This window comes from Grampus griseus (assembly GCF_964374135.1).
Source record: "Grampus griseus genome assembly, chromosome: 20".
In the NCBI taxonomy this organism is placed as follows: domain Eukaryota; kingdom Metazoa; phylum Chordata; class Mammalia; order Artiodactyla; family Delphinidae; genus Grampus; species Grampus griseus.
Genome location: NC_139014.1, coordinates 25,571,606 through 25,596,606, shown reverse-complemented (window position 1 = coordinate 25,596,606; position 25,001 = coordinate 25,571,606). Strand labels below are relative to the sequence as shown.

General features: G+C 48.4%; 3 protein-coding genes across 4 annotated transcripts; all 3 read left to right on the top strand.

Annotated features, from left to right (window-relative positions):
- Positions 1-1,681: 1,681 nt before the first annotated feature.
- LOC309838033 (C-C motif chemokine 4-like) lies at positions 1,682-5,127 on the top strand. The gene is made up of 4 exons (XM_082678953.1): positions 1,682-1,786; positions 3,813-3,860; positions 4,340-4,454; positions 4,854-5,127. Exons 1-4 carry the CDS (start codon positions 1,729-1,731, stop codon positions 4,990-4,992), a joined length of 360 nt encoding a protein of 119 aa, XP_082535079.1. The 5' UTR covers positions 1,682-1,728; the 3' UTR covers positions 4,993-5,127.
- Positions 5,128-10,864: 5,737 nt separating this feature from the next.
- LOC309837625 (C-C motif chemokine 14-like) lies at positions 10,865-14,422 on the top strand. Its single transcript, XM_082678308.1, has 3 exons — positions 10,865-11,034; positions 13,632-13,746; positions 14,205-14,422. Exons 1-3 carry the CDS (start codon positions 10,947-10,949, stop codon positions 14,347-14,349), a joined length of 348 nt encoding a protein of 115 aa, XP_082534434.1. The 5' UTR covers positions 10,865-10,946; the 3' UTR covers positions 14,350-14,422.
- A 2,200-nt stretch (positions 14,423-16,622) lies between these two features.
- CCL16 (C-C motif chemokine ligand 16) lies at positions 16,623-21,518 on the top strand. Of its 2 annotated transcripts, none has more exons than XM_082679925.1 (3): positions 16,623-16,761; positions 18,920-19,172; positions 19,590-21,518. In XM_082679925.1, exons 2-3 carry the CDS (start codon positions 18,985-18,987, stop codon positions 19,699-19,701), a joined length of 300 nt encoding a protein of 99 aa, XP_082536051.1. In that variant the 5' UTR covers positions 16,623-16,761; positions 18,920-18,984; the 3' UTR covers positions 19,702-21,518. The 2 variants fall into 2 exon arrangements, with proteins under 2 accessions (XP_082536051.1, XP_082536050.1); XM_082679924.1 differs by having other exon boundaries at positions 16,633-16,915.
- Positions 21,519-25,001: the final 3,483 nt, after the last annotated feature.

Below are 25,001 nucleotides of genomic sequence, written 5' to 3'. Positions count from 1 at the left end.
TAGTAGTTGCTATATTGGGCAGTGCAGATCTACAGGCTTCCTCACTCCCATGTCTGGCACTTAGGCTGGGACGACTTGAAGGCTATGCTCATTTGGGACTGTCAACCAGAACACCTGCACGTAGTTTGGGCTTCCTCACAGCATGGCAGCCTCAAGCTAGTCACTCTTCTTAAATGGTGGCTCAGGGCTCCAAGAGCAAGTGTCCCCAGTGATCAAGGTTCAAGCCCCATGGTTTTTCACACCCTAGCTTCAGAGGTCACATGGCATGCTCCATTGATGGAACCAGTCACAAGCCCTCTCTGCTTCAAGACGAGAAAACAGAGACCCCACTGTTCGAAGAGAAAAGCACGTCAACGAATTTGTGGCCATATTTTAAAATGCCACAGGGATGAAAGCCAGGAGCTAAATGTTTCTCCTTTCTTCCTCCAGGCAAAATATTCTGCAATGCATTCATAAGGCACTTCAAAAAGTCCCAGCAGAATCAAACACTAATCCCCACCAACTGGTCCAGGCTCTCATTCCTGCTCCTAGGAATACTTCCCAAATTATCGAGCTTCACCCCATAGTTCTCATGCTCTGCTTTCAGGGGAATCTAAACTAGGAACAAAGATACAAAAATCCCTGCTTTCATGGAGTTTATGTTCTAGAAAAAGAGACAGATATTAAAAGATTTACAAGTAAAGTATATAGTATATTAGATAGTGTTAAGTGCACAGGAGAAAAAATTAAGACAAGAAATTTGGGCAGAGGGAGATTATAATTTTAGATAGAGTGTCCCAGAAAGACTAACCAGAAAAATAACATTTGAGTAAGGAGCTGAAGGAAGTTAGGGAGAAAGTAATACAGTAATTTAAGGGAAGAGTAACGAAGGCAGAGGGAACAAAGGTCTCTGAACCAGCCTGTATAACTGAAGCAGAATGAGTGAGGGGAAGTAATAGGGTCTGAAAACAGAGAGAAAACAGGGACCAGAGCACAAAGGGGCTTGTAGGCTCTTAGAAGGATTGGGCTTTACACTGGGGAGATTAAAAAGCCATGGGCGGGGTTTAAACAGGATTGACTTGATCTGATTTATATTTTAACAGGATCGCTCTGGCTGCAGTGTTGAGAATGAAGTGAAACAGGGCAAGGGCAGAGGAAGGAGACAAATTAGGAGGTTTTTGCAAGAATCCTGGTGAGAGATAAGGTTGGCTTGGACAAGATGGAGAGGGTAGATGTGGTGAAAAATAATAAGATTCTGGACACATTTTTGAAAGTAGACCCAAAAGTATTTATTAATGGATTGGATGTGGGGGTGAAACAAAGAGAGGGATAACATGACCGGGTTCACACGTTAGAGCATCCTCTCTGGTCACCCCTGATGACAGGCTGCTCATGCCCTTGAATGGGGTTAACTCCCGAGGAAAAAATTCTGGTTAAAGTATTCAGTGAACCTCCTAGAGGAAGTATCCTTCATAAACTAGTCCCTCCCTTTGCCTGTATCCATTGGGCAGTTGGGAAAGCCTCAAGTCATCCTTGCCCTCTACTTCCTGTTACCTTCCCAGCCTTGTTCTCTTTTTTAGAAATAGTGTGTTGTCTGTTATTCAGCCAAAGAACAGCATTCTGACCTCCGCCTTGTGACTTCCTGGTCCCCCTCTTCTTATAAATACAAGGGCAGAGCTGGGGTCTGGGGGAGTCAGAGAGCAGAGAGCCCAGGAGTCCTCAGGCTGGTACTGGCTGTGCACGGGGAAGATGAAGACCTCAATAGCTGCCCTCTCCTGCCTCATCCTTGCTGCCCAGGCTGCAGCTGGTGAGTTCAGTGAGCCTTCTCACAGGTGGGCAGGTGGATGGTGACCCTCAGTCCAGGGAGGAGACGCAGAGGGACACCTTTGTCCCAATAGGGATGTGATACTTGGTTAAAAGCAGCAGCAGTAGGAATAGACCTCTCCCTGCAGCCTTCGGTCCCTGGGGAAAACTGTATACAGGTGACTGGTCCCACCTGGGGAAACAATTCTCTCTCTTTCATGGCCAGAATTATATGACACTTTCTCTTAGCTGATATAGGACTATTATCAGCTACATCAAGAGAACTGTAGTAAAATTGTAAATCTGTAGAAAGAGGTATAGAATTCTATGATGTTAGAGTTATTATATACCCTCTGGTGTAAAACTATCATTTCAGGGAGGAAATTGGACAAGCCGGGCGAGTGACTCACCCAAGTCCACTTAACCACACTTATTTATTTATTTAACAAATAAATATCTAGTCCTTTCTGTGTGAAAGCAGGCACCGTTCTAAGTGCCTTACAGATATTAATACATTGGATCCTCCTAACAATGCTGTGGGGTAGACTATCAGCAAATTATATGGTTTTGCTTATTATTATTCTCATTTTACAAATGAGAAAGCTGAGGCATAGAAACCGTAGGTAATTTGCTCGAGATCACACAGCCATACGTGGTGGCATTAGGATACAAGCTAGTTAGCAAGCTGTTATGGAAAGACATGTCATTTAAGACTTTATTTTGCAAGCCCCACACACATCATACCAAGCGTGTTGAAGTGTGTGCACATGCCTCATTTAATATAATTCATATGTAACTATATAAGAAATGAACTAAAAGTTTAGTTGTGTTTGCCTAATTAGCATAGTACAGGTCTACAACCCCTTATCAAAATCTCTGGGGCTAGATGTATTTTGGAATGCAGAATTTTTCAGGTTTTAAAAAGATAATAAAATATGACCCAGCAATTCCTTTTCTTGATATACCCAAAAAAATTGAAAGCAGATACATGAAGAGATACCTGTACAACCGTGCTAACAGCAGCATGAATTTTAATCTCCAAAAGGGGGAGGCAACCCAAGTGTCCACTGACAAACAAATGGATTGAAAAACAGGGTATATACATACAATGGAATATTATTCCGCCTGAAAAAATAAGGAAATTCTGATACATGCTACAACATGGATGAATATTGAAGACATAATGATAAGTGAGACAAGCCAGTCACAAAAGGACAAATAGTATAATTCCACTCATATGTGGTACTTCAAGTAGTTAAATTCAGAGACAGACAGTAGAATGGCGGTGGCCCAGGGGATGCGGTAGGGGGAAATGGGGAGTTATTGTTTAACGGGTACAGAGTTTCAGTTTTGCAAGAAAAAAGTTCCATGGATGGATTGTGATGAGTTGCACAATATGTGACTGTACTTAATGTTACTGAACTGTACACTTAGAGATGATTAAAATTGTATACTTTATATTATGTACATTTTATCACATTCTAAAAATATATATATTTTAAAAGGTAACACATACCTGGACGTTACTTAACATCCCTGACAGAGTCTGAGAGACACATTAACCAAACATAGTAATATTTCTGCAGCAAACACATTTACTCCTATGTTAAAGGAGTAAATAAAGCCTGTAGATAGCCTCACTTCACTTTGGGTGACATTGTACCACCAAATCATTTAATGAAACATTTGCCTGCTTCCAGAGTCCTGTGAATTCCAAAAATGTGTGGAAAGCATTGTGGACCGTATCACATTATGTAGCTAATCAACTGATTTATTTGTGTTGGATTTGCAATTTGCTTTTTGTATTCAAGTCAATAGAATGTTTTCATGTCTCAAACTTCTTCAAACGTTCCCTGAAAAGTCTCAGGGCCTTGGTAGAGAAAATGGGTCTGGAGGCAGGTCTGGTCCAGTGGTCCAGCATCCTTGCCTCCCTACCAGGGGATGGGGTTGAGGAATGAGATAGATGGAGATGTTGAAACAACTGCTTCCCAGTAATTTTTCTTCCCTTCTCTACTGTTTCTCTCAAATAGAACACCTGATGCTGAACCTGAAGAACGAACACTTCGTGTCTCAAGGAGGTAAAGTTTTGTTACGGTATATATATATCTGCTCAATGGCTTCGGTCTACCTCGTTTACAGGGCCTGGGGGGAGAGGAGGGTCCTATGGGTGGTGAACATCTCCAAGGAATTTCAGGATGGGCCATGGGTCTACAGGTGGCCTCTTCCGTAGATGACTTCTATTCCACCTGGCTGTCCCAAGAGCTGGCTCATCTGGGGGAGGGGGGAGGGGTGTTCTCTGATGCCCCCTGCAGGCCTCAGACCCTTCCTCTTCTGGGAGGAATGGTCCTGCTCTGTTGTGGCCCCGCCTGGATGCCCTCCGACACACAGCTCAACCCTGGGGAGAGTGAAGCAAGGAGACACCAGCAAGTGCTGGCAGAGAAGGAAAACATCACTTTCGAGTCTTGCACCTTCTTACCCTTCCCAGTACTCAGGAGGAAAGGGGGAAAGGATCTAGTTTTCCTCAGACTCAGTCCTTAAGTGACCCTTTCTCTTGCAGTAGGCTTTCACCGTCCCACTGACTGCTGCACCTCTTACACCCAAGTAAAAATCCGATGTGTATTCATGAAAGATTATGTAGAAACGACCAGTGCATGTTCCCGGCCTGCTGTCATGTAAGTGCCAAGCTCACTGGCCATGTCTGGGGGTGTGGGGGGAGGCACCTGATGGATGGATGTCCAGAAAAGTCCCACCCTCTGGATCCTGCCAGGTCAGCTGAGGCTTATGTCCTCATTAGGATCCATCAGGTATGAGATGTTCCCAGGGAAGAGGGAAGCTAGGGAAGGAAGGAGAGAGCAGGAGGGACGCTGCCCAAGGAAACTCCACGAGTCACTAAGGGAGTCTCGGAGCCTGAGGGAGGGTCTCAGAGAGGGGCCACTGAGCTCCTGCAGCAGAGAAAGGAAAGAACAGGCTGGGCCGAGTGGGAATCTGAGGGGCAGGGAGGATGGGCCTCCCCATTCCCATTTGCTGAACCCTCCTCTGTTTGTAATCTTTCCCCCCCCTTTGCTCCCCAGCTTCATCACCAAAAGGGAGAAGCATGTCTGTGCTAACCCCAAAGATGAGAATGTTCAGAAATGCATGTTGGACCTGAAGCTAAGATCAGTGACCAAGGACCTGAGAACACTATCTCTTGAGAAGAGATACTTGAAGTAGGCCCCCTCACCTCCATCTCTCTAGCCCAGACTACCTCCTAGGTGGGCCCTGGCCTGAATTATTTTTTAAAAAGCAACAATTACTGTTCTGTTCTGGTTACAAAAGCAGTGCATTAATAAAGAGTATCCAATTTAACTTTAACTTTAAGAGGAAAAAGAATCTGTCGGAATTGCTGAACTTTGGATTTGCGTTTTTGTCAAAACAAGACATCATAGTAGAGTTTTTTAAAAGCTAAAAACATGACATTCAAGTATAGATTGAATATGTGTCGAAGATGTATTTAACCCATTAATGAAGGAACAATTAAACTGATTCAAAGATCATCTGAGGAACAGAGGTTTATATAGCTATTGGGGATGGCATTCTGAAATGTTGTTAGAGAAAAACAAATTAATATCCTATAGGGCAGGGGTCCCTAACTCCTGGGCCGTGGACCGGTACCAGTCCGCAGCCTGTTAGGAGCCTGGCTGCACAGCAGGAGGCAAGTGGCGGGTGAGCGAGAGAGCGAAGCTTCTGCCGCTCCCCAGTGCTCGCATTGCCACCTGAACCATCTCCCCTGCACCCCATCTGTGGAAAAACTGTCTTCCACAAAACCGGTCCCTGGTGCCAAAAAGGTTGGGGACCGCTGCTATAGGGCAATAAATCTGTAACTTTGGGGATTATCTTTTCTACTAGACAAAAATCCCTTGCATCTGTGCTTGGTAAAAAGCTACAAGTTACAAGACATAGAGAAGGGACCACAATAAGACGTGTAGGGGGCAGACTTATGATGTAGTCAAGTCCTATACTCCCTGGTAGGTGACCCACAGACTGGAGAATAACTCCATTGCAGAGGTTCTCCCACAAGAGTGAGAGGTCTGAGCCCCACATCAGGCTCCCCAGCCCAGGGGTCCTGAACCAGGAAGACAAGCCCCCAGAGCATTTGGCTTTGAAGGCCAGCAGGGCTTAATTTTGGCAGTCCCAGAGAACTGGGGGAAATAGAGACCTTACTCTTTAAGGGCACACACAAAATCTCACAGGCCTTGGGACCCAGAGCAAAAGCAAACATTTGATAGAAGCCTCGGTCAGACCTACCTGCTGATCCTGGGGAGTCTCCCAGAGAGGCAGGAGGCAACCGCAATCCTTGGGAGCTCCTCCTACCACGTGGACACTGGCGCTGGGGGGCACCTCTGTGGAATCTTCCCTCTAGCTTATTGCTCCAGGATCCAGCCCTGCTCTGGCCCAACAGCTTGTAGGCACCACTGCTGGGACACCTCAGGCCAAGCAAGTCACTGGGTGGGAACACAGCCTCACCATCAGCAGACAGGCTGCCTTAAGACCCCCTGAGCCTACAGCCGCCTCTGGACATGGCCTCACCCACCAGAGTTGCAAAACCCAGCTCCACTTACCGGGGGGCAGGCACCAGCCCCAGAATCCTCAGGGCCCCAGCTCTGCCCTACAGGAAGCCTGCTTTAGCCTCTGGACAAGCCTCACCCACCAGGGGGCAGACACCACATGCAAGAAAACCACAATCCCACAGCCTACAAAACCAGCCTGCCCACCAGCAGGCCAGATCCTACCTTGGGACCAGCTGGGCCTCAATCTTGCCCACTAGCAGGCCAACACAAGCTTTGGGACAACCCGGACATCATCACAGCCAATTTATCAGGACCTGCTCACCCCCACCACCAGTGATCTGACACCAGCTCTGGGACCCCTGAGCCCTGAAACCAGACTCCAGGATCCGGCTCTGCCTGCCAGTAGTCTGGCACTAACCCCAAGACCTGGCTTCGCCCACCAGTAGGCAGATAACACCCTGGAGTCTTCTAGATCCTGACTCTGCCCACCAGTGAGCCAGCACTAGCCCTGGGGCTCCCTGGAGTTCTGCAGTCAGCAGCCTTGTGACCAGGCCCTACTAACCAGCAGCCAACAGCTCCATACAAGGCAGAACCTGGCAAACAAAGAGACCAGGGCCAACTAAGCCTATCAGACACCCACATAGCCCGCCACAACAGAAGGAACCACACAGCCCCCACAGGGGGAACCCCTAGAGCACACAGCTTGGATGATGAGAGGGGCATGTACGGCTGGGATGCACAGGACGTCTCCTGCGGAAGGCCACTTCTCCAAGGTTAAGAAATATAATTCATGTACCAGATACCTAAAAATACAAACAGCAACTTAGGCAAAATGAGGTGACTGAGGAAGATGCACCAGACAAAGCAACAAGATTAAATAAATCTCAGAAGAAGAACTAAGTGAAGTGGAGATAGGCAATCTACCCAAGAAAGAGTTCAGGGTAGCAACTGTAAAGGTGACCAAAGAACTTGGGAGAAAAATGGATGCACAGAGCAAGAAGTGAGAAGTCGGGCTTCCCTGGTGGCACAGTGGTTGAGAGTCCGCCTGCCGATGCAGGGGACACGGGTTCGTGCCCTGGTCCGGGAAGATCCCACATGCCACGGAGCGGCTAGGCCCGTGAGCCATGGCTGCTGAGCCTACGCGTCCGGAGTCTGTGCTCCGTAATGGGAGAGGCCACAACAGTGAGAGGCCCGCGTACCGCAAAAAAACAAACAAACAAACAAACAAAAAACCACAGAAATTCTGATTCAGTAGGACTAGGTGGGGCAAAGAATCAGCATTTCCACCAAGTTCCCAGGTAATGCTGACGCTGCAGGGTGGAGTGGAAATTTGAAGAGCAACTCTCACTCTCAACACTGTAACTTCAGCATTGTTTGCAACTTTTATATAAAGCACATATTTCTTTAGTAACCAAAAACTAATTTCAAAGAATTGAAAAAAAAAAGAATCTTCATTGTCTTTTCAAGGACAAACAACAAAATGGGCCGGCTTTTGACTTGTGTTAATTCTTGATTGTTTTCATGATGAAGCTTATCAAAGCTACTTAATTATAAAAGAAATATACAATTGGGAAAAGTTTAAATATGGCTAAATAAGTCTGACAACCAATTTTGAATTTTTAAAAGTAAAAATCTTAGAAGGGCAAAATAACTAGAAAAATATGTGCTTTAAAGCTGTAAAAAGAAAAATCCATATTTTTACTATTTCACTTTTAGAACCACAGACAAGACTTTTAAAGTAAAGGAAAAAAAAGATTTTAAAAGTAATATAGCTCATTCCCTTTTCTCTTGGTGTGAGCCAGTGCTTGGACAGAGGGCATGACCCACTTGGTTGAGGCCAGTGGAGCTGGAAGACTTCTCACACACAGGCAATGAAGCAAAGAAGTAAACATATTAAGGGTCCCACCCACCCTTTCTATATTATTCAATTTTTTTTTAATCAGTGCATATGTGTTGCTTTGAAAATCATTTTTAACATTTTTTAAAATAATTTTATTTATTTATTTTTGGCTGCATTGGGTCTGGGTTGCTCTGCGCAGGCTACTCTTCATTGCAGTGCACGGGCTTCTCATTGCAGTGGCTTCGCTTGTTGTGGAGCACGGGTTCTGGACACACGGGCTTCAGTAGTTGTGGCGTGTGGGCTCAGTAGTTGTGGCTCGCGGGCTCTACAGCACAGGCTCAGTAGCTGCGGCGCACGGGCTTAGTTGCTCCGCGGCATGTGGGATCTTCACAGACCAGGGCTTGAACCCGTGTCCCCTGCATTGGCAGGCAGAATCTTAACCACTGTGCCACCAGAGAAGTCCGATATTTTTAACATTTTTTAAACAGGCACTGCATACTCACCAGTGAGCAGCAGGAGAACCTTTAAGGTCTCTGATTATGTTGCCACTGAAGTCCATTCATCCCACTGTTTTGCAATTTTCATTTACTTTTTTGAGTCCCTCTTCACGCTATGAGTCCTCTGAAGTCAGGGTCACCTCCAAGCCTAGCCCATGATATTATGGCAAAGAAGTGATGTGGTCACTAAACCCATTCTCTCTTGTCCCTGGGCACACAGATGATCTATATTTTCCTTACCTTTGTCATTAAGTTGGAGCCAGGTGACTTCATTTTGTCCATGGAGTGTAAGTGAAAGTAATTTATACTATTTCCAGAACTGGGCCATAAAAATCTGCCCATCCCTCTCTGCTTCTCCCCTTTTGTAGTAAACTTGGAGGCCTCTTGTGGAAAATGGCGGCATTACAAGATAGAAGAAGACTTGGTCCCTGAATGGGTGCATGAAACAGCCTTCTCCAACACATTCACACTCATCCCACTGGCCCACACTGGACTGTGACATGAGCCAGAAATAAACCTTCATGTAATGAATCCCCTGAGATTTAGGGGTTGTTCATTATAGCAATGAGCGTAACCAGACTAATGTGGGTAGGAATTCAATGACTGCTTGAAAAATAAAGGACTTTCCTGTAGAGATCCTAGCAACAACTTGGCAAGTAGGCTAGTCTCCACAAAAACAAAGTAATCATTATTTCTTCCCAACTCATATTCTTCCCAGAAACATCTTGTTTCCTTAGATTGTTCCTAACGACAATTGTTATCACTTGACTTGAGGAGTTTAAATAGTGTTATTATTGATAACAAATACAGAACATTTTGAATAAATTACTGTCTTGGCACCTGAGCATGAGAATTCAGCTGTTTCCTGTGAGATATACATACTTAGACCAGCTCAATTCATCCTTCTTCTAAAACATATACTTACAGATCACTTGCTATCTGCTAGGCCTGCCCTGCCCTGACGAGTGGAGGAGAGAAGATGGAAACAGCCTTCTAACCACAACAGCAAGAATAGGGCAAGTTCCCCCAGGAAGAGCACGGTCAAGGCCACTGGACGGAGAGCGTGAAGAGGTGGGTCTGTCCTGCATCCAAATCATATCGTGAACATGAGCAAGTCTCTGGCCCTTCCTGAGCTCCAGTTCCTCCTCAGTAAATAGCCTGTTTAGACAAATCTAAGGATGACACAAGCTGCACCTTCACAGAAAGCACCTCAGTCACATGATGCACGGACACGGCCTCAGAACCATTTCCAACACTGAGCGCCAGTCCACCACTAATCAGTGAAACCTGCTAGCCATCCCTGAATGAAGCATTTTCTAGGTTCCCATCAACCTTTTCTGTAATGAAAGTCAGAAACTGGGAGAAGGTCCCAAAGGGATCCACTCTCTGAACTCAGAAAGGTCTCAGAATAAAGGTTTTCTAGAGAAGCCAAGCCAGGCAGGACAGTTTTAGAGACAGCTCGTCGGGGGCTCCTGCGTTTCTTCTCCACGGCAGAGTGATTAAGGACACAGACTTGGGAGCCAGACTGCCTGAGTTTGAAGCCCGATTCCACTTATCAACTGTCAAATCTCGGGGGAGTAATGGATGCTTTTTGTGCCTCAGTTTCCTCAACTACTGATAAAAGGCTTAAAAGGGCTAATAGTCATGAAGCGTTTGGGACAGCAGCTATTGCGTATAGCAACCCTTAAAGTATAATGCTTGTTAAATAAATGATCTGCTGAGCACCGTGACACTTCTTCACCCCAGGGGACAGTGAAAGGCTGGGGAGGAGGTAGAGAGACAAAGGTTCTGCTGAAGAGCTTAAGTGAGGATTTCTTAGACCTGATGTGGGGGCTCCAGACCTCATCCTGTTGCCCCAAATCCCCTCCAATCTCCAGCCCCCAAACAGCCTTGTTCTGAGGCCAGGAACCAGAATTGGGCACAGGACACATCCCAGCCTTTGAGATCTTTCACTGAATCTGAGACAGTCTCCTCTACCACTGTGCTCATGGTCGCCCTACGACTAAGGAAGAGCTTATATCAAAGGGTTAAACGTACTCCCACTGGGGATGGAGGTCAATTTCCTCCCTGAAACTTAGCTCTCTGTGCTTCCTTCACTCCACCCTCAACAAACGCGCAGGATATGAAATTGCTGAGAAGTCTATTTTGAAATCTTAGTTCCCCTATTTAAAAAAATATATGTTGCCTCAATGAACATTTCTCAAAACTTCCTCAGCCCAGGAACCTCCGAAGCCCCTACCAGACCAGCTCTCCTCCCGCAGCCACTCCCTTCACAGGAGGATGAGGGTCTGCATGGCAGCCACATCCCTCCCCCTCCTCCTTGTCCTCATCACCGTCGCCCTGGGGTCCAAGACTGAATCCGATTCAAGTGAGTGCAATACCTTCCAACCTGGTTCTTGTGGGTAAACAAGCACGAGTAGGGTTGCCGGGGATACAAGGAGAAAGGGGCTCTAGAAGGAGGTCTGGTGTCTTCTTTTTTGTGTTATTGAAGTATAGTTGCTGTACAATGTTATATAACTTACAGGTGTACGATAGAGTGATTCACAATTTTTAAAGGTTATACTTCATTTATAGTTATAAAATATTGACTGTATTCCCCATGTTGTGCAATATATCCTTGTAGCTTGTCTTATACCTAATAGTTTGTACCTCTTAACCCCCTACCTCTACTTTTCCCCTCCCCACTGGTAACCACTAGTTTTCTCTCTATATCTGTGAGTCTGCTTCTTTTTTGTTATATTTACTAGTTTGTTATATTTTGTAGATTCCACATATAAGGGATATCCTACAGTTATTTGTCTTTCTCTGTCTGACTTATTTCACTTAGCGTAATGCCCTCCAAGTCCATCCATGTTGCTGCAAATGTCAAATTTTCATTCTTTTTTATGGCTGAGTAGTATTCCGTTGTATGTATATAAGGTCTTGTGTCTTCCTCACCCTGTGCGGGATGAGTCCCCTTCCTGTCAATGCCATGTGCCTGGCAGTGAGGCCAGGCTATCTCTTCACTCCCTCAATTCACCTCTCTTTGCCATTAAGCAAAAGACTGGCTCATCCCATTTGGGGTCATTATCCCCAGGGAGACTGAGGAACAGTATTTGGAGCCTGTCGAGGCCACTATGTCCATTTACCTCCTGGGATTTGCACCCAGGCTGCTTCCAGGGTCCTCCCTACCCCACGAGTGCAGCATCTTTTAGTTATGTGGTAGGGGGAAATGCAACAGTTGGGGGTTCCCCAGGCCACCTTTTTTCAGCTTATTTCTTAAGATGAGCTGCCTTTACAGCAGCCAAAACTATTCCTCACTCTGCAATTTTACTTTATTTCCTTTTCAGAAACTGAAGGGAAACATAGAAGGCTGTTGAAATAAAACTAGACTAAAGTTGACGGAATCTGGACAGTTTGATTTGCCTCTCTGAGAATTCACTCAGACAGCTCAGAGGAATGCAGTGGCAGTGGTTCCCAGGGACCAGCGGGTCCCTTATTTCACTCTTTGGGGAGTGAGGATGCTGCTGGCAATGGTGCTGGATAAGAGGACCAGCCCTTCCCTTTCCACCCAAGCACCCGGTCACTGTCGGTGACCCCGAGGTCATCGCTGTGCACACCCACATTTCTGTCCAGGTTGGTCACATAACATGCACAGCCCCAATCACTGCACCTGCTAACTGCAGGGTCCTTGATCTGAAACGCCCTTCCTGCTACCCCCATAATTCAATCTTGGTGTGACTTTGCTGTCACCCCCTTGCACCTCCTGTAAGAGCCATGAAATTTCAGAATCAAAAAATAACTGAAAAATAGTGATTTTTTAGAAAGTGTTTTAGATCAGGAAACCTTCTCTTTAAGCAAAATCTTACACAGGAGGCCCAAAATGTAAAACAGACAAAAAGGCTGATGGGGTCTTATACCCAAGACTGAACTCCCAAGTGCATCAGTGCCTCCAGGAAACTTCATGTAAAGACCACCAATCCAGTTAACCGCCTCTTCACAGATGGGGAGACTGAGGAGGGAATGAGGGGTGAGGGGCGCAAAGCCAGCAGAGGTGAGGTGGGGTGTCCTGCAGATCTGGGTGTCCTGGCCCCCGGGCCATTGTCTTCGGGGCTTGGTATGAGCATCCTGCCCTCTTTGCAGGGAACGGGCAGGATGGGGACACTGGGAGGGGCAGGGTCTGCATTCCCAAATGGCATGTATCCCAATCCCTGTTGGGATTTCTTCCCACATCCCTCCTTTTTGGAGCATCTCTGCCAGCTGCCCCCAGGGATGGCGTGGGCTCGCTGAGATCTGGGCTTTGCTGCTCTTCCATCTGGAGTTCAAAGTCATCAGCCAGTCCTTCTGGGGTGGGGATGTGGGGGTGGAGAATGGAAAGCACAGTGATCACTAATGAAGGAAGAGGGAAAGGGGAGCCCCGGGAAGAGTCTGAAGGGGAGACCAGAGGACTGAGTTTTTTCTACAGCCCTCTCTTGGAATTCTGGGGGCTGTCCCCTCCTTCCTTCCCTCTTCCACCTGCTCGGGGGCAGAGGCAGCCAGCAGCTGTCACCTTTAACAAATGTCCCGATCTGGGACTTCCCTGGTGGCGAAGTGGTTAAGAATCCGTCTGCCAATGCAGGGGACACGGATTCGAGCCCTGGCCCGGGAGGATCCCACATGACGTGGAGAAAAAAGCCCGTGCGCCACAACTACTGAGCCTGTGCTCTAGAGCCCGTGAGCCACAACTACTGAAGCCCGTGCGCCTAGAGCCTGTGCTCCGCAACAAGAGAAGCCACCGCAATGAGAAGCCCGCGCACCGCAGCCAAGAGTAGCCCCCGCTCGCCGCAACTAGAGACAGCCCGCGCGCAGCTTTCTCTAGTCTCTCTTTCTTCGCGTTGCGAAGACCCAACGCAGCAAAAAATAAACAAATAAAATAAATAAGTTTATTTAAAAAAACCAAACAAACAAGTGCCCTGATCTCAGCTTCCCTCCATGCTTTCTCCTCAGGAGGACCTTACCACCCCACCGACTGCTGCTACAGCTACCTGACCCGGCCAATCAGGAAGCACTGGATTTCACGCTATTATGAGACCGGCGGCCTGTGCTCCAAGCCTGGAATTGTGTAGGTGGCACCCATACACCACACTGGGGGAGGGGGAGCCAGCAGGGCCCGGGTAGGGGAGAGGAGGGCAGGGAGAACACAGAATGGGTGCTCCCCAGGGTGCTTCTCAGGAATGTCCACGCAGGGAGAGGCAGTCGGGAGGGAACCTGGGGGCTTCTGGGCTGTCTGGGGCCCCGCTGGGGCCAGGAGGAAGCTGGTGCCATGGATGGGGAGGTGTGGGGAGGGGAAGGGAGGCAAGGGGCACTTCCTGGGTGGGAACACCGAGACTAGATGGGCCCAGGGGCCCTGAGGGGCTGAAGGGCATGCCTCAGAAAGGACGCTGGCCCTGGGCTACCTCTCACTAAGGAAGGAGAACCAGTCTGGGTTGGATGAGGAATTTGTGAGGAAGGGAGGATGGGCTCTTGCTTCCTGGCTGCTGGACCCTTGGTTTGTCATCCTTCTCCCCTCTTGTTCCACAGCTTCATCACCAAAAATGGCCGTCAATTGTGTGCCAACCCCAGCGATGACTGGGTCCAGGACTATATCAAAGGAGCTGGAGGAGATCTGAGTGACCCAGAAGTAGCGGAGAAGGACACAGCTCAGAATTTAAAGAGATGGGGCTGAACTCCACTCCCAATTTAGCCCCAGACACCTCCTGGGAGCTGCCCTGCCTTGAATTAAAGACCATCATGCCCTTCCCTGCACTCGTTCATTTCTACTAAATTGCCCATTGGCAGTAGACTTGAGGACACTGGTGAGCCCAGCTCAGGGTGGCACTCTCAGCCTCAAGCATCACTCTGCAAAAGTTTGGCCAGAGCCTGGTGCCAAAAAATGGGTCAGGTCTCCGATGGAGGTAGAGGAAAACTGAGCAGAAAATGAGGAAGACAGTGTAAAAGCTACCTTTACACAATAACAACCACAATCATAACAGATTCCATTTTTGTAGCGCCGTCTATATTCTAAGCACTCTGCTAAGCAGTTTGTGTGCATTATCTTATTTAAGCTTCACAAGTGTAAAGCTAAGAATTATCACCTGATTTTGCAGGTAAATCTTCATAAAGGCCTCTCTATAGCAAACTCCATAGTCTTTTTCTGGGCTGGTCTCAAGGCCTCTGTTCCCTGCTGACTGGGATAGGAATGACTCATGGAAATATTTTATCCAATTCTTGCCCATCCACTTACATACATCAGGTTGCACTCTATTGTTTTACTCAGTTTTGTGTCCTGCACAAGGCATAGCAAAAAGCCTGACCCACACCAGGTGCTCAGGAAATGGATAGATGGATGGATGGTGGATGGATAGTCAGATGGGTAGATGGATGGATGGATGGATGGTGGATGGATGGGTGGATGGATGGGTAGATGGATGGATGAATGGATGGTGGATGGATGGGTGGATGGATGGGTAGATGGATGGATGCGTGGATAGATGGAATGATTCAGGAGTCAAGAGGAAGCTTATGCTCCAGGAATAACACTCAGCTGCCCCCAAAGGGGGTGATGCCCCCATCCTCCAGGTTCAAGAAGGAGCTCTGCATACAAAGAGGAAGAGCACATCCAGTGTAGGCACTATGACCACCCTTCCTGGCCTCCAGCCCTCCACAGACAAGGGCCAAGAGGGTGCCTGCACACTGAAGGTATAGCAGACTTCCTCAGACCTTCTCTCCTCCATAAACAGAGGTCAATGGGGTATCTCACACACGTACCCTCCCTAGCTTCATAAAAAGCCACAGCTTCACCACCACTGACTGTCTTGAACACACCAGGACTAACTGCATTGTATGTTTTTTTCCTGTTTATAAGCCGTGATGCCAAACAGCAAGCCCCACAGGTATCTTCATAGTCCTTGTTTTTCCCCTGCCTCCCTCTACTCCCATCTCCTGAAACACTCCCTCACATCTCTAAAACTCACAGTGCATCAAAGGCAAAATCCCTTGTATCTTTCATTTCTTCTCTGCACGCTGCCTTCAGCCTGGAACGGGCTCTGAGGCAGTCTAAAGAGCTAAGATGCTGAGGGGCAGGTCCAGGCTTAGCCAAAGGTGGGGGTGGGCCGCAGTTGGAACTCCGGACCCAGAAGCAGGTTGTCAGGTTCATGGTGTTGGGGTGCCCTCTGCTGGCCATGACTGGCCATGGTGGCAGATTGGATTAACCCACACTGAGGGCACCCAGAAGGGATCAGCTAATTAGACGTAAAACTGGTTCCGAGTCCAAGGTCCAAAGAGATAAATGAGAACATTGATAAATAAGCCAAACATTTCAGCAACAAACAGGGACCCAAGGATCAGGCACTTTGGGGGCTGGGGGGTGGTATTTGTAGCATAATCTGTGACAAGAAAGAGTGTGAGCTCAATCATGTGTCCTTGGCGGGGGTGGACACACATCCTTTTCCGAGGGCACTAACCCTACCCTTGCCTCGGTCTGTGTTCTCTCTAATCCGGCTTTCTGTTTGCCCTCCCAAAGACCGATCACCTGGGGAAATAGTCAGTTCAACCCTCCTCCCTCCTCCTTCCCCAACATAGAGATGGGGGCAGGGAACATGGTGAAACCGCACGGATCTGGTTTTCAGGACTGCCTATCTGTCTCCTACCCATGTGACCTTGGAGAATTTATTTAACCTCTCTAAGCCTCAGTGGCCTCATTTGCAAAATGGGAGTGAAAATCTCTACTCCCCGCTGGGAGGATTAAATGAAGTGGGGCTTGCCAGGTGCTGACACATGGCACGTTCTCCACACTTTCCCTTTCTCTCTTTTTTCCTTCACACGGATTCAAACCTTACCGAATTCAACTCTGCTCCAGACCCCGCCCTCCACCGCCCTCCCCTTCAGCAAACACCGAGGAGGGGCCGTTGTCTCTCCTCCTCCGCCCGCTAAAGTGGTCAGAGTCCAGAGAGCTCAGGGCCCAGCGTGGATGGCCAGGAAGGAGACTGTCTCCGTTCAGCCTCCAAAGCCCAACTGCCCCACTGAGAGGATGACGGTCTCCGTGGCTGCCCTCTCTCTCCTCAGCTCACCATTACTTCTGCCATTCACAGCCAGCCAAGTGAGTCCACCTGTCCCTGAAGGGCGGCAGTGAGAAAAGGGAACGGGGCAGCGGGCAGCGAGGTGTTGCTAAGAGTGCTGTCAGGTCTCTGTCACCAACCCCGGGGCCTCTCCCCTCCTGCACACAGAGCTGCTGCCTTCAAACTCTTCGCTTTGTAAGTAGAGCTGAGCTGTGGTCCAGATCCTTCTGGGGTTGGGCAGTTTCAGGAAGTTGGGTCAAGGTTACATCAGGAATCCCAAAGACAGACAGCAGGAATGATCATTTAGGAGGAAAAGCCAAGGAAGAAGCAGAAGAGATAATAAATGTACGCAATGAGGAGGGAGGCAAGGCAAGTGGATGAAAAAAGCCATAGATCCTCTGGGAGGGCAGGATGAAGGGTCAGGGATGAGTGATGTTTGAGGCTAAGCCCAGGAACGGGGAGTCTGAACCTAGACACCCCTTGCTCGCAGTGTCTGTTGTAGTTTGCTGGGACTACCACGGCAGCCAAAAGAAGTCCTGGTGGGATGCCCACGTGTACCATTTGTGGGTTTCTGGGCCCCTATCTCCATCCTCCAGCCTAGGACTAAATAAAGTCTGGAGAAAAGAGAAAAGGGGTTGAAGGAAGTTGAGAGGTTTTGGAACTATGGGATGCTTGGGACCTATGGAGAATGGGGCTTGTTTTGCCCACCCCCTAACCCTGCCTCTACCATCATTTATGAGGGCTGGTGACAGCGACGGGACCAAGGCACTCAGGCCTTCTACATACCCGCCTCCAACTGCCCCAGCCCTTCCTTTGTCCCTAAGGCTGCCCTTGGCATATAGTCTGGCCAGATTCTGCCTGTGTAAACACTCAGGGGAGAGAGGGTCACACACACCATGTAATCTGCCCACACGCTCTCAGGGTGCCCCTGGTCTTTGTAAACGTTGCCTTGAGAACCAGGGCCACTGTGGGTAGAGGTGCCTCTGGTGGGTGGGATGGGGCAACAGTGCCCTTCGGGAAGGTCAAGCAGGAAGAGAAAATGGCCCACCCAAAGCACGGGTCAGGCAAATGATTCTCTCGAGAAGTCTCAGGCTTTGCCACCAGCTGGAAGTGAGGGTCAGGGATTTGCACTCTGCAGGTTTGGGGGCCGGGTGAGGTGATATCCCCAACTGATGAGCAGTCAGGGGAGCCCAAGGGAGACACAGTGATAACCTAGCCGAGTCTTGTATCCTGCGAGTGTCGAAGAGAGGGGGAAAGAGCCATTTCCAGGCCAGAAGAGTGGCCATTACAACCATTGGCTCTTCATTACAGCAAGCGCTGAGTCTTTCTATGCCACACTCTGAGTTAAGGGCTTTACAAGCATTCTCTCAACTAATCCTCACCACGATCCTAGGACGTAATTTTTTACCTTCGTTTAACGGGTAAAGACACCCAGTGATTAAGAAATTTGCCCATGATTCAAGTCACTAAGTCGAGACTCCAGCCCAAGCTGTCTGACTCTGAAGCCTAAACATAAGCCTTTTCCTCCTGCCCTGACTTCTGCTCATCTCCCCATCTCAGCCTCCTCCCTGACCTCAGCCTCTCTGGTGCCTCTAGCACAGAATCCAGGCTCCCTATCACAGCTCAGAAGAGGTGTGGCCCTCCCCTCCCTCATCAATGTCCTCCCTTCCTACATCTTCCTTCCCACCTTGCACTGCAGCCTCCTGGAACTGTTCCGTCCCCCCAGACACACTGGGCTTCCCCCACCTCAGGCCTCCATACATTTCTTTTTTCCAGATCCCACAACCCCTCTGTCTGCCTAAATCCTGCTCATCCTTCAGGAATCAACTCAGGCACCACCTGCTGTAGGACTTCTTCCTCAACCACCCAGGCTGGGTTAGGTACCCCTCATTCTGTTCCCATAGCATCTTGTGTCAAATTCTACTCTATCCCAGACCACGTTCTATTGTAGCGTTTATCTTTTCACTTTCCCTTTTTACCCAGACTGGTCTGTAAGGTACACAAGAGCAGTGACTGTGTCTTCCTCATGTTCTGAACCCCATAGAGCCTGGCGTGTAATAGGAGCTCAATATGTGTTTGCCAAGTCAAGTTCATCAGCAAATGTGATTACCCCAGTCCTCTGTACTTGGTGACATTCAGTCCAGAGGCTGAAGGTTCTACAGAAGGTTCAGCTTTTTCACTTTCTCCATTATCCATCAGGCTACCATCAGTCCCTGCTGATAAATGGCTTTGCCATCAGAAAAGCGGAATGCAAGAGATGGGACATGGAAGTGGGCAGCCATGGGCTCCCTCTCTACCTCCTTGGCTCAGCATTCAACGTCATTCCCTCAGAAATTCCTGAGTCGGTGAACCCTCCACCCACCTGCTGCCTGAAGTATCATGAGAAAGTATTGCCAAGAAAAGTGGTGGTGAGATACAGAAAGGCCCTCAACTGCTACCTGCCAGCAATCATGTAAGCACCGCTCTGCAGACATTTCTATGGAGAGGGAAGGGGAGCCCAAGGCTGGAATGGGGTGCACAGAACCAAGTCTCCATGCTAGAACAGGGGAACAGTGGTTAAGGGCCTGGGCTTTGACTCTCACAGGACAGGCCTGGGTTTCGTTCTTGATTTTTGCCACTTATAGTTGTGTGGCCCAAGAAATGGTGGCCATAATGAAACCCAAGCCTGAGGGTCCAGGCTGAGTGGGGAAGGGGCTGAATGAAGAGATGAGGTCTAGAGGCCAGAGAGGGAGGCCTTCTGAGGGGACCCAGGTGGGGGAGTCTTAGGGAGGTGGTACAGGGCATGAGGCAAGCCCGCTGTGAGCTAGAAGTGTCGACTGGACCCCCAACATACTCTATGACCCGTGACAGTCTAACTCTGCCTCCACAGCTTCATCACCAGAAGGAAACGAGAGATCTGTACCAACCCCAATAACGAATGGGTCCAAGAATATATCAAGGATCCCAGACTACCTTTGCATCCTTCCAGGAAGTTGGTCTAGGTTAACATTATTCGATCTGAGAAAGGTCAACCCCAGATCCTCAACTGCCCATGGTGGTCAGGCCTCAGTGGGAGCCCAAGTTTGGGGGAAAAATGGTGCAACCCTGTGAAAATGCAGGCAGCCTTGTGGTCTGAATGACAGAGTTACATTCAGAGAAGCAGGCCAGTGATCCCACAAAGTAAAGTTTCAAATATATTCTCAGTCTCTGGAGGACATGCCAAAGTTAAGGGAGGAGAGCAGGGATACATTCTTAATGCACAGAAAAGTATCTTTCACATCCTCCTCCTTGCTCTGCTTTCAGATCCTCACATCACTCCAGCCGTTCTAAATGATCAGACCACCTCTGGCCTCTCACTCACTGAGACCCAGAGGACTCAAGACCTTTCCTGTCCACCCTTATCCCTTTTCTAGGTCTCTTTTTTCTTCTTTTATCTTTTCTTTTAAAAAATAACTTTTTTCTTAGCAGGTCAGGGTGGGAATATTCAAATACTAGTGATTTTTGTCCCTGTTGCAGAGGTTTTGCTGGATCCCCTGATATCGGGTCCTCCCCAGGGTGACGTGTGTACAGACAGTGCCAAAACAGAAAAGGAGGTGTGAATCCCTAGCTCCCACTCTAAGCTTTGCATGGCAAGGGAAGGGCATTAGACCAGGTTGGGGATAAAAATCTTGATCTAAAATGCAACCATTCACTAAATAAAATTTGCTTTATTGCCAACTTGATTTCTAATTTCCTGCCTGCTTTCTGCTAGGGTGGCAGAAACTTAATCAAAGTTTTTGCAGGGGCTTCTCCACATTCCCCTGAGAAATTTGTCAATTTGGGGGACTGGAAAGTTTACATGGTACCAAGCCCAGACATATATACTCAATCTCCCCTTCTCCCTACCCCTCTGTCCCCAGCTCAACAACAGGGAGTGGACTCAGACAAAATCCAACATTCCTGCAAAATGGTGTTATGCAGGCAAAGCAAAATCAGGCAACTAAAGCTATTTAATTAGAGAAACAAATAAATTTGCTGAAGTGATCATTCTGAAGACTGGCCATCCAAAGACTTGGATTCTGATAAACTGACCCATGCCTGCCCCCAGTGGCCCCCAGTGGTACTGCATCATCCTGCCTCCCTGCCTCCCCACCACAACTGAAGCTAATCGATCCAGATGGCCACCTGACTCCAGATGGCCAATGAGACTCTCTCTTAGAAAGATGAAATTTGGACCAGAGAAACGAGTACTGGTTGCTGTTCGAGCATCGTCCCGAAGGAAGTTCATTGTCCCTATGAACTCATCCACTGAAGCCCCTGGAGCTGCCGTACTACTTCCTGTCCCCACTCCAGGCTTGGAGGTTTGGTGAATCTCAATTCCATGAGATGCCCCAGCATTCCTCCCACTATTCCTGTTTTGTTTTAACTCCTAAAGGACCATGGTGGCATTTAGCACCTCCAGAATAACTTTTCGTTGGTTTAGGTCAGTTCTGGTTTGTGCAGCTGGGAATGTGTTAAAACATTCGCAACATTTTTACCATGTTTAAGTGTACAATTCAGTGGCACTAAGTACTTTCACATTGCTGTGCAACCATCACCACTACCCATCTCCAGAAGGTTTTCATCACCCCAAGCTGAAACTCTGTACCGGTAAACAACAGCTTCCCACTCCTCCCTCCCCACAGCCCTCAGGAACCACTATTCTACTTTCCGTCTCTATGAACTTGACTCCTCTAGGTACCTCATATAAGTGGAATCATACAGTATTTGACGTTTTGTGACTGGCTCATTTCACTGAGCGTAATGTTTTCCAAATGTATCCATGTTGTCAGGATTTCATTCCTTTCTAGGTCTGAATAATATTTCATTGTATGTATCTACCCTGTTTTGTTCATTCATTAATCTGTCCACAGGTATCTGAGTACCCGCTTTTCTTTACATGAGCCAGAGTTAGCAGGTCTTGGGTTCTGTTACTTGTGCCAAAATCACTTTAACTTGTGCAGTTACCTGTCAATCACCACGCTGGCTGGGCAGGGGCTCGGGGCAGGTAAGGGACCAAGGCTCTGGCTTCCCCTTGTTCCCCCACAGGGGTCACTGCTACCTGCTCTAATCCCCCCCCAGGCTGTGAGCTGCTCCTGTATCCAGGGATTTCTCTCCACCCTCCCTGCGATCAAAGCTGAGAGCTTACAGCTGACTGTGACCAAACATCCTCCTCCAGGAGCTCACATCCCAGGGATGACAGAATCACCAACAAATACAACATAGCCAGGCTGGACCTTTGCTCACAGGGGCCAGAGTGAACATAGAGGGGTGGCAGGGCTTGGACTGACACAGGAGCCAGACTAAGTTCAGTGTGTACACCCAAGCAGGAGGTTTCAGAGTCCTTAGCCAGCGTGAGGGTCAAATCAGGGAACCCGAGTTCAAAGGTCTTAGGGACAAACTGAGGCTGCAAACAAGAAGCAAAGGCCAGGATCAGGATTCTGGCAAAAGCTGGAACGGAAATGTCATTATTTGTCTTTTTTTTTTTTTTTTTTTCTTTTGGTCTATCAGAGGAGTTCAGGGTTGAGATGTCAGTCCAAAAACCTAATTGAAAATCTATATACAAAGTCAAATTCTTACCCTAGCACATAATATAAAGCTTGCCAGAAACTCCTAATAGTTCAGGACCAAAAGTACTTATCTCAGGTGCATTCAATTGTCTTTTGTTGGGTTTTTTTGTTTGTTTTTATTTTTTGGCCGCTCCGCTCTGAATGTGGGATCTTAGTTCCCACCAGGGATCGAACCTGTGCCCCCTGCAGTGGCAGCACAGAGTCTCAACCACCGGACCACCAGGGAAGTCCCTCAATTGTTTTTAAAGAGGGCTATTCCTAGGCTTTTCAAGGTAGATGAATGCCTGGCTTTAAACATTCACGTGCATGAGCACAGACACACACACAGGAAGGACCTCCTCATCCTGACACATAGGGGTCTCCCAGCCCTGATCATCCTACATTGAAGACCTCACCCACATTAACCTATGCCCAGACAGCTTACATGACTGTCAGCCTTGTGGATGAAGGTGATCGACTGGAAGGGCGTGAACAATAAGGCCTGGAATAGTGGGGTTTCCACTCCTGTGTCAGAGGAAGGGGTAGTAAGTGGTGAAGGCCACACACAGCAACGTAAGGAACCAGTGCGTGGGACAGGAAGGGAAGAAAGTGAGGAAGCAGCTCTGGGCAGTACAAAGAGCATCTTACCTGGCACCGAGAGGTCTGGCCGCACGCCCCCTCTCGGGCATCCATCTAGTGCAAGTGAGGATTTGCATGGGACAACCAGATGTCCCGCGGCTAGCTCTGGCTGGCCTGTAAGAAATGCTATTTGGCCTTCGGAGCAGCCTCCTGAGACGGGCCAGACGAGCAAGCATTTCCCCTGTAGAAAATACACGTGTGCCTGCACCTGTATGTGAGTAACTACTGAAAGTCACCAGCAGCCTCAATGAGGATATGGGGGACACAGTTGATGCAATGGTTTAAAAGCACTGGCTCCACACTCAGCAGACAAATCCAGGTTCAGATCCCAACTCTGCCTCTTACCCTGACAGTAAAATGCTGTTAGTCTTTTAGCAGATAGAACAAGAATCCCTCTCGTGGAGGAAACAACCATTGTTTAGAAAATGTGTCTGTAATCCCAGTGAAGGCAGGAACCTCTCCCAGGACATAGACTGGGACCAATATTTCAGGGGAAGGGGTGAAATTGCTCTGCCTGAACCAAGAAAAGTAACTGTTTTACCTTTGAAAGCCAGAGGTGTGAGACAGGGCCAGCAACTCTAGACCAGAGATTGGAAAATGTGAAGTAAGTCACTGGGGATTCACGGAAGTCTTGTGAAAGCTTTGGATTCCCCTAGACTGTAAGAACTGGAGAAGTGGAAAGACCCCCAAGCAGCTCTCAAGATCCAGGGACATGACTGGATGGCTACTTTAGGTGGGGTGGTGAGGAAAGGCCTTACTTTGGGGGTGACATGCTCCTTGAGAGCTAAATGACCAGAGCAAATCAGCCATGTGAGGACTGATGGGAAGAAAACTTTCCAGGCAGAAGGCATAACCAGTGCAACAGCCCTAGGCAGGAGCCAGCTTGGCCCAGGGGACAGTGTGGCTGGAGCACAGGGGTGAGAAGGAGACCAGCATGCGCAGTGGATACACCCAGTGTTGACACTCAGCCAGCTCCTCTCTGGAGCTGCTGGAGCTTTGACACATCGTAATAAATTAAAATGTAACCAGCTCACTGGGGTCCAGAAATGGTCGTCTGCTCAGAAGCTCTCTAATGCCCCCAGAAGGCCATCCTAGCCTTTGGCTAGGGCCTCCTGGGGACAGGGATCTCCCAAGTGAAGACTTGTTCTCCCATCCAGCAGCCGTAGCCCGCTTCCCCAGCTCAGTCCTGCCAGCCTTTTCCAAGTCCTTTCTGAGTCATCCTCCTTGCCCTGCTTTGACAGGCTAGGAACCAAGGTGACCCCTGTCCTTGGGCATCCTTGTAGGCAAAAAGACTCCAGCTCGAGGTCCCCAGTCGCTGGGAGAGCTGATTAAACTTGGTGCAACCCCAATGCCACAGCCTTGTGGAAGTCCAGGACCCCCCACTCCACTGCCAAGATTTCCTTCCGTTCCTTTGGCCTGTTTTCTCCTTCCCCAATCTCCCTCCCCAATCAGGAGTCCCACACCAGCTCAGCAGCAGGTATCACCTTCCTGGATCTCCTCCTTGGTAAACCAGTTTCTCTCCCTGCCCAAGAAAGAAGGCAGGGCCAGTGCCTCCTCAGAAGGAGGAAGGCATGATGTAGAGACAGGCGGAGAACCTGGAAACCCTGCCCCTTCCACCCCAAGAGGAGTGGCAGAGGAGTAGAGAGTGAGAGCTCAAGACAAACAACCAGAGAGCAGTGTGTCATGAAATCCTCCCTTCAGACCAGAGGTTGGAGGGAAACCTGAATTCAGAGAACCTTGTGTCCAGTCCTAGTAATTGTGGTGCATGCATACAACGGGATACTACACAGCAAACCACTGATAAATGCAATACGAATGGATTTCACAGATGTGATTTGGAGTAAAAGAGTCAGACCCATAAGAGTAAATACTAGGTGTCCATTTACATGAAATTCAAGGACAGTCAAAACAGTCATAGACATCAAAGAGTGGTTACCTTTGTGGGATGGATATTCCCTACAAGAGAACGTGAGGGAGGGAATTCCCTGGTGGTCCAGTGGTTAGGACTCTGCACTTCTACTGCCTGGGGCCCAGTTCAGGGAACTAAGATCCCACAAGCCCTGTGGCGTGGCCAAAAAAAAAAAAAAAAAGAGAGA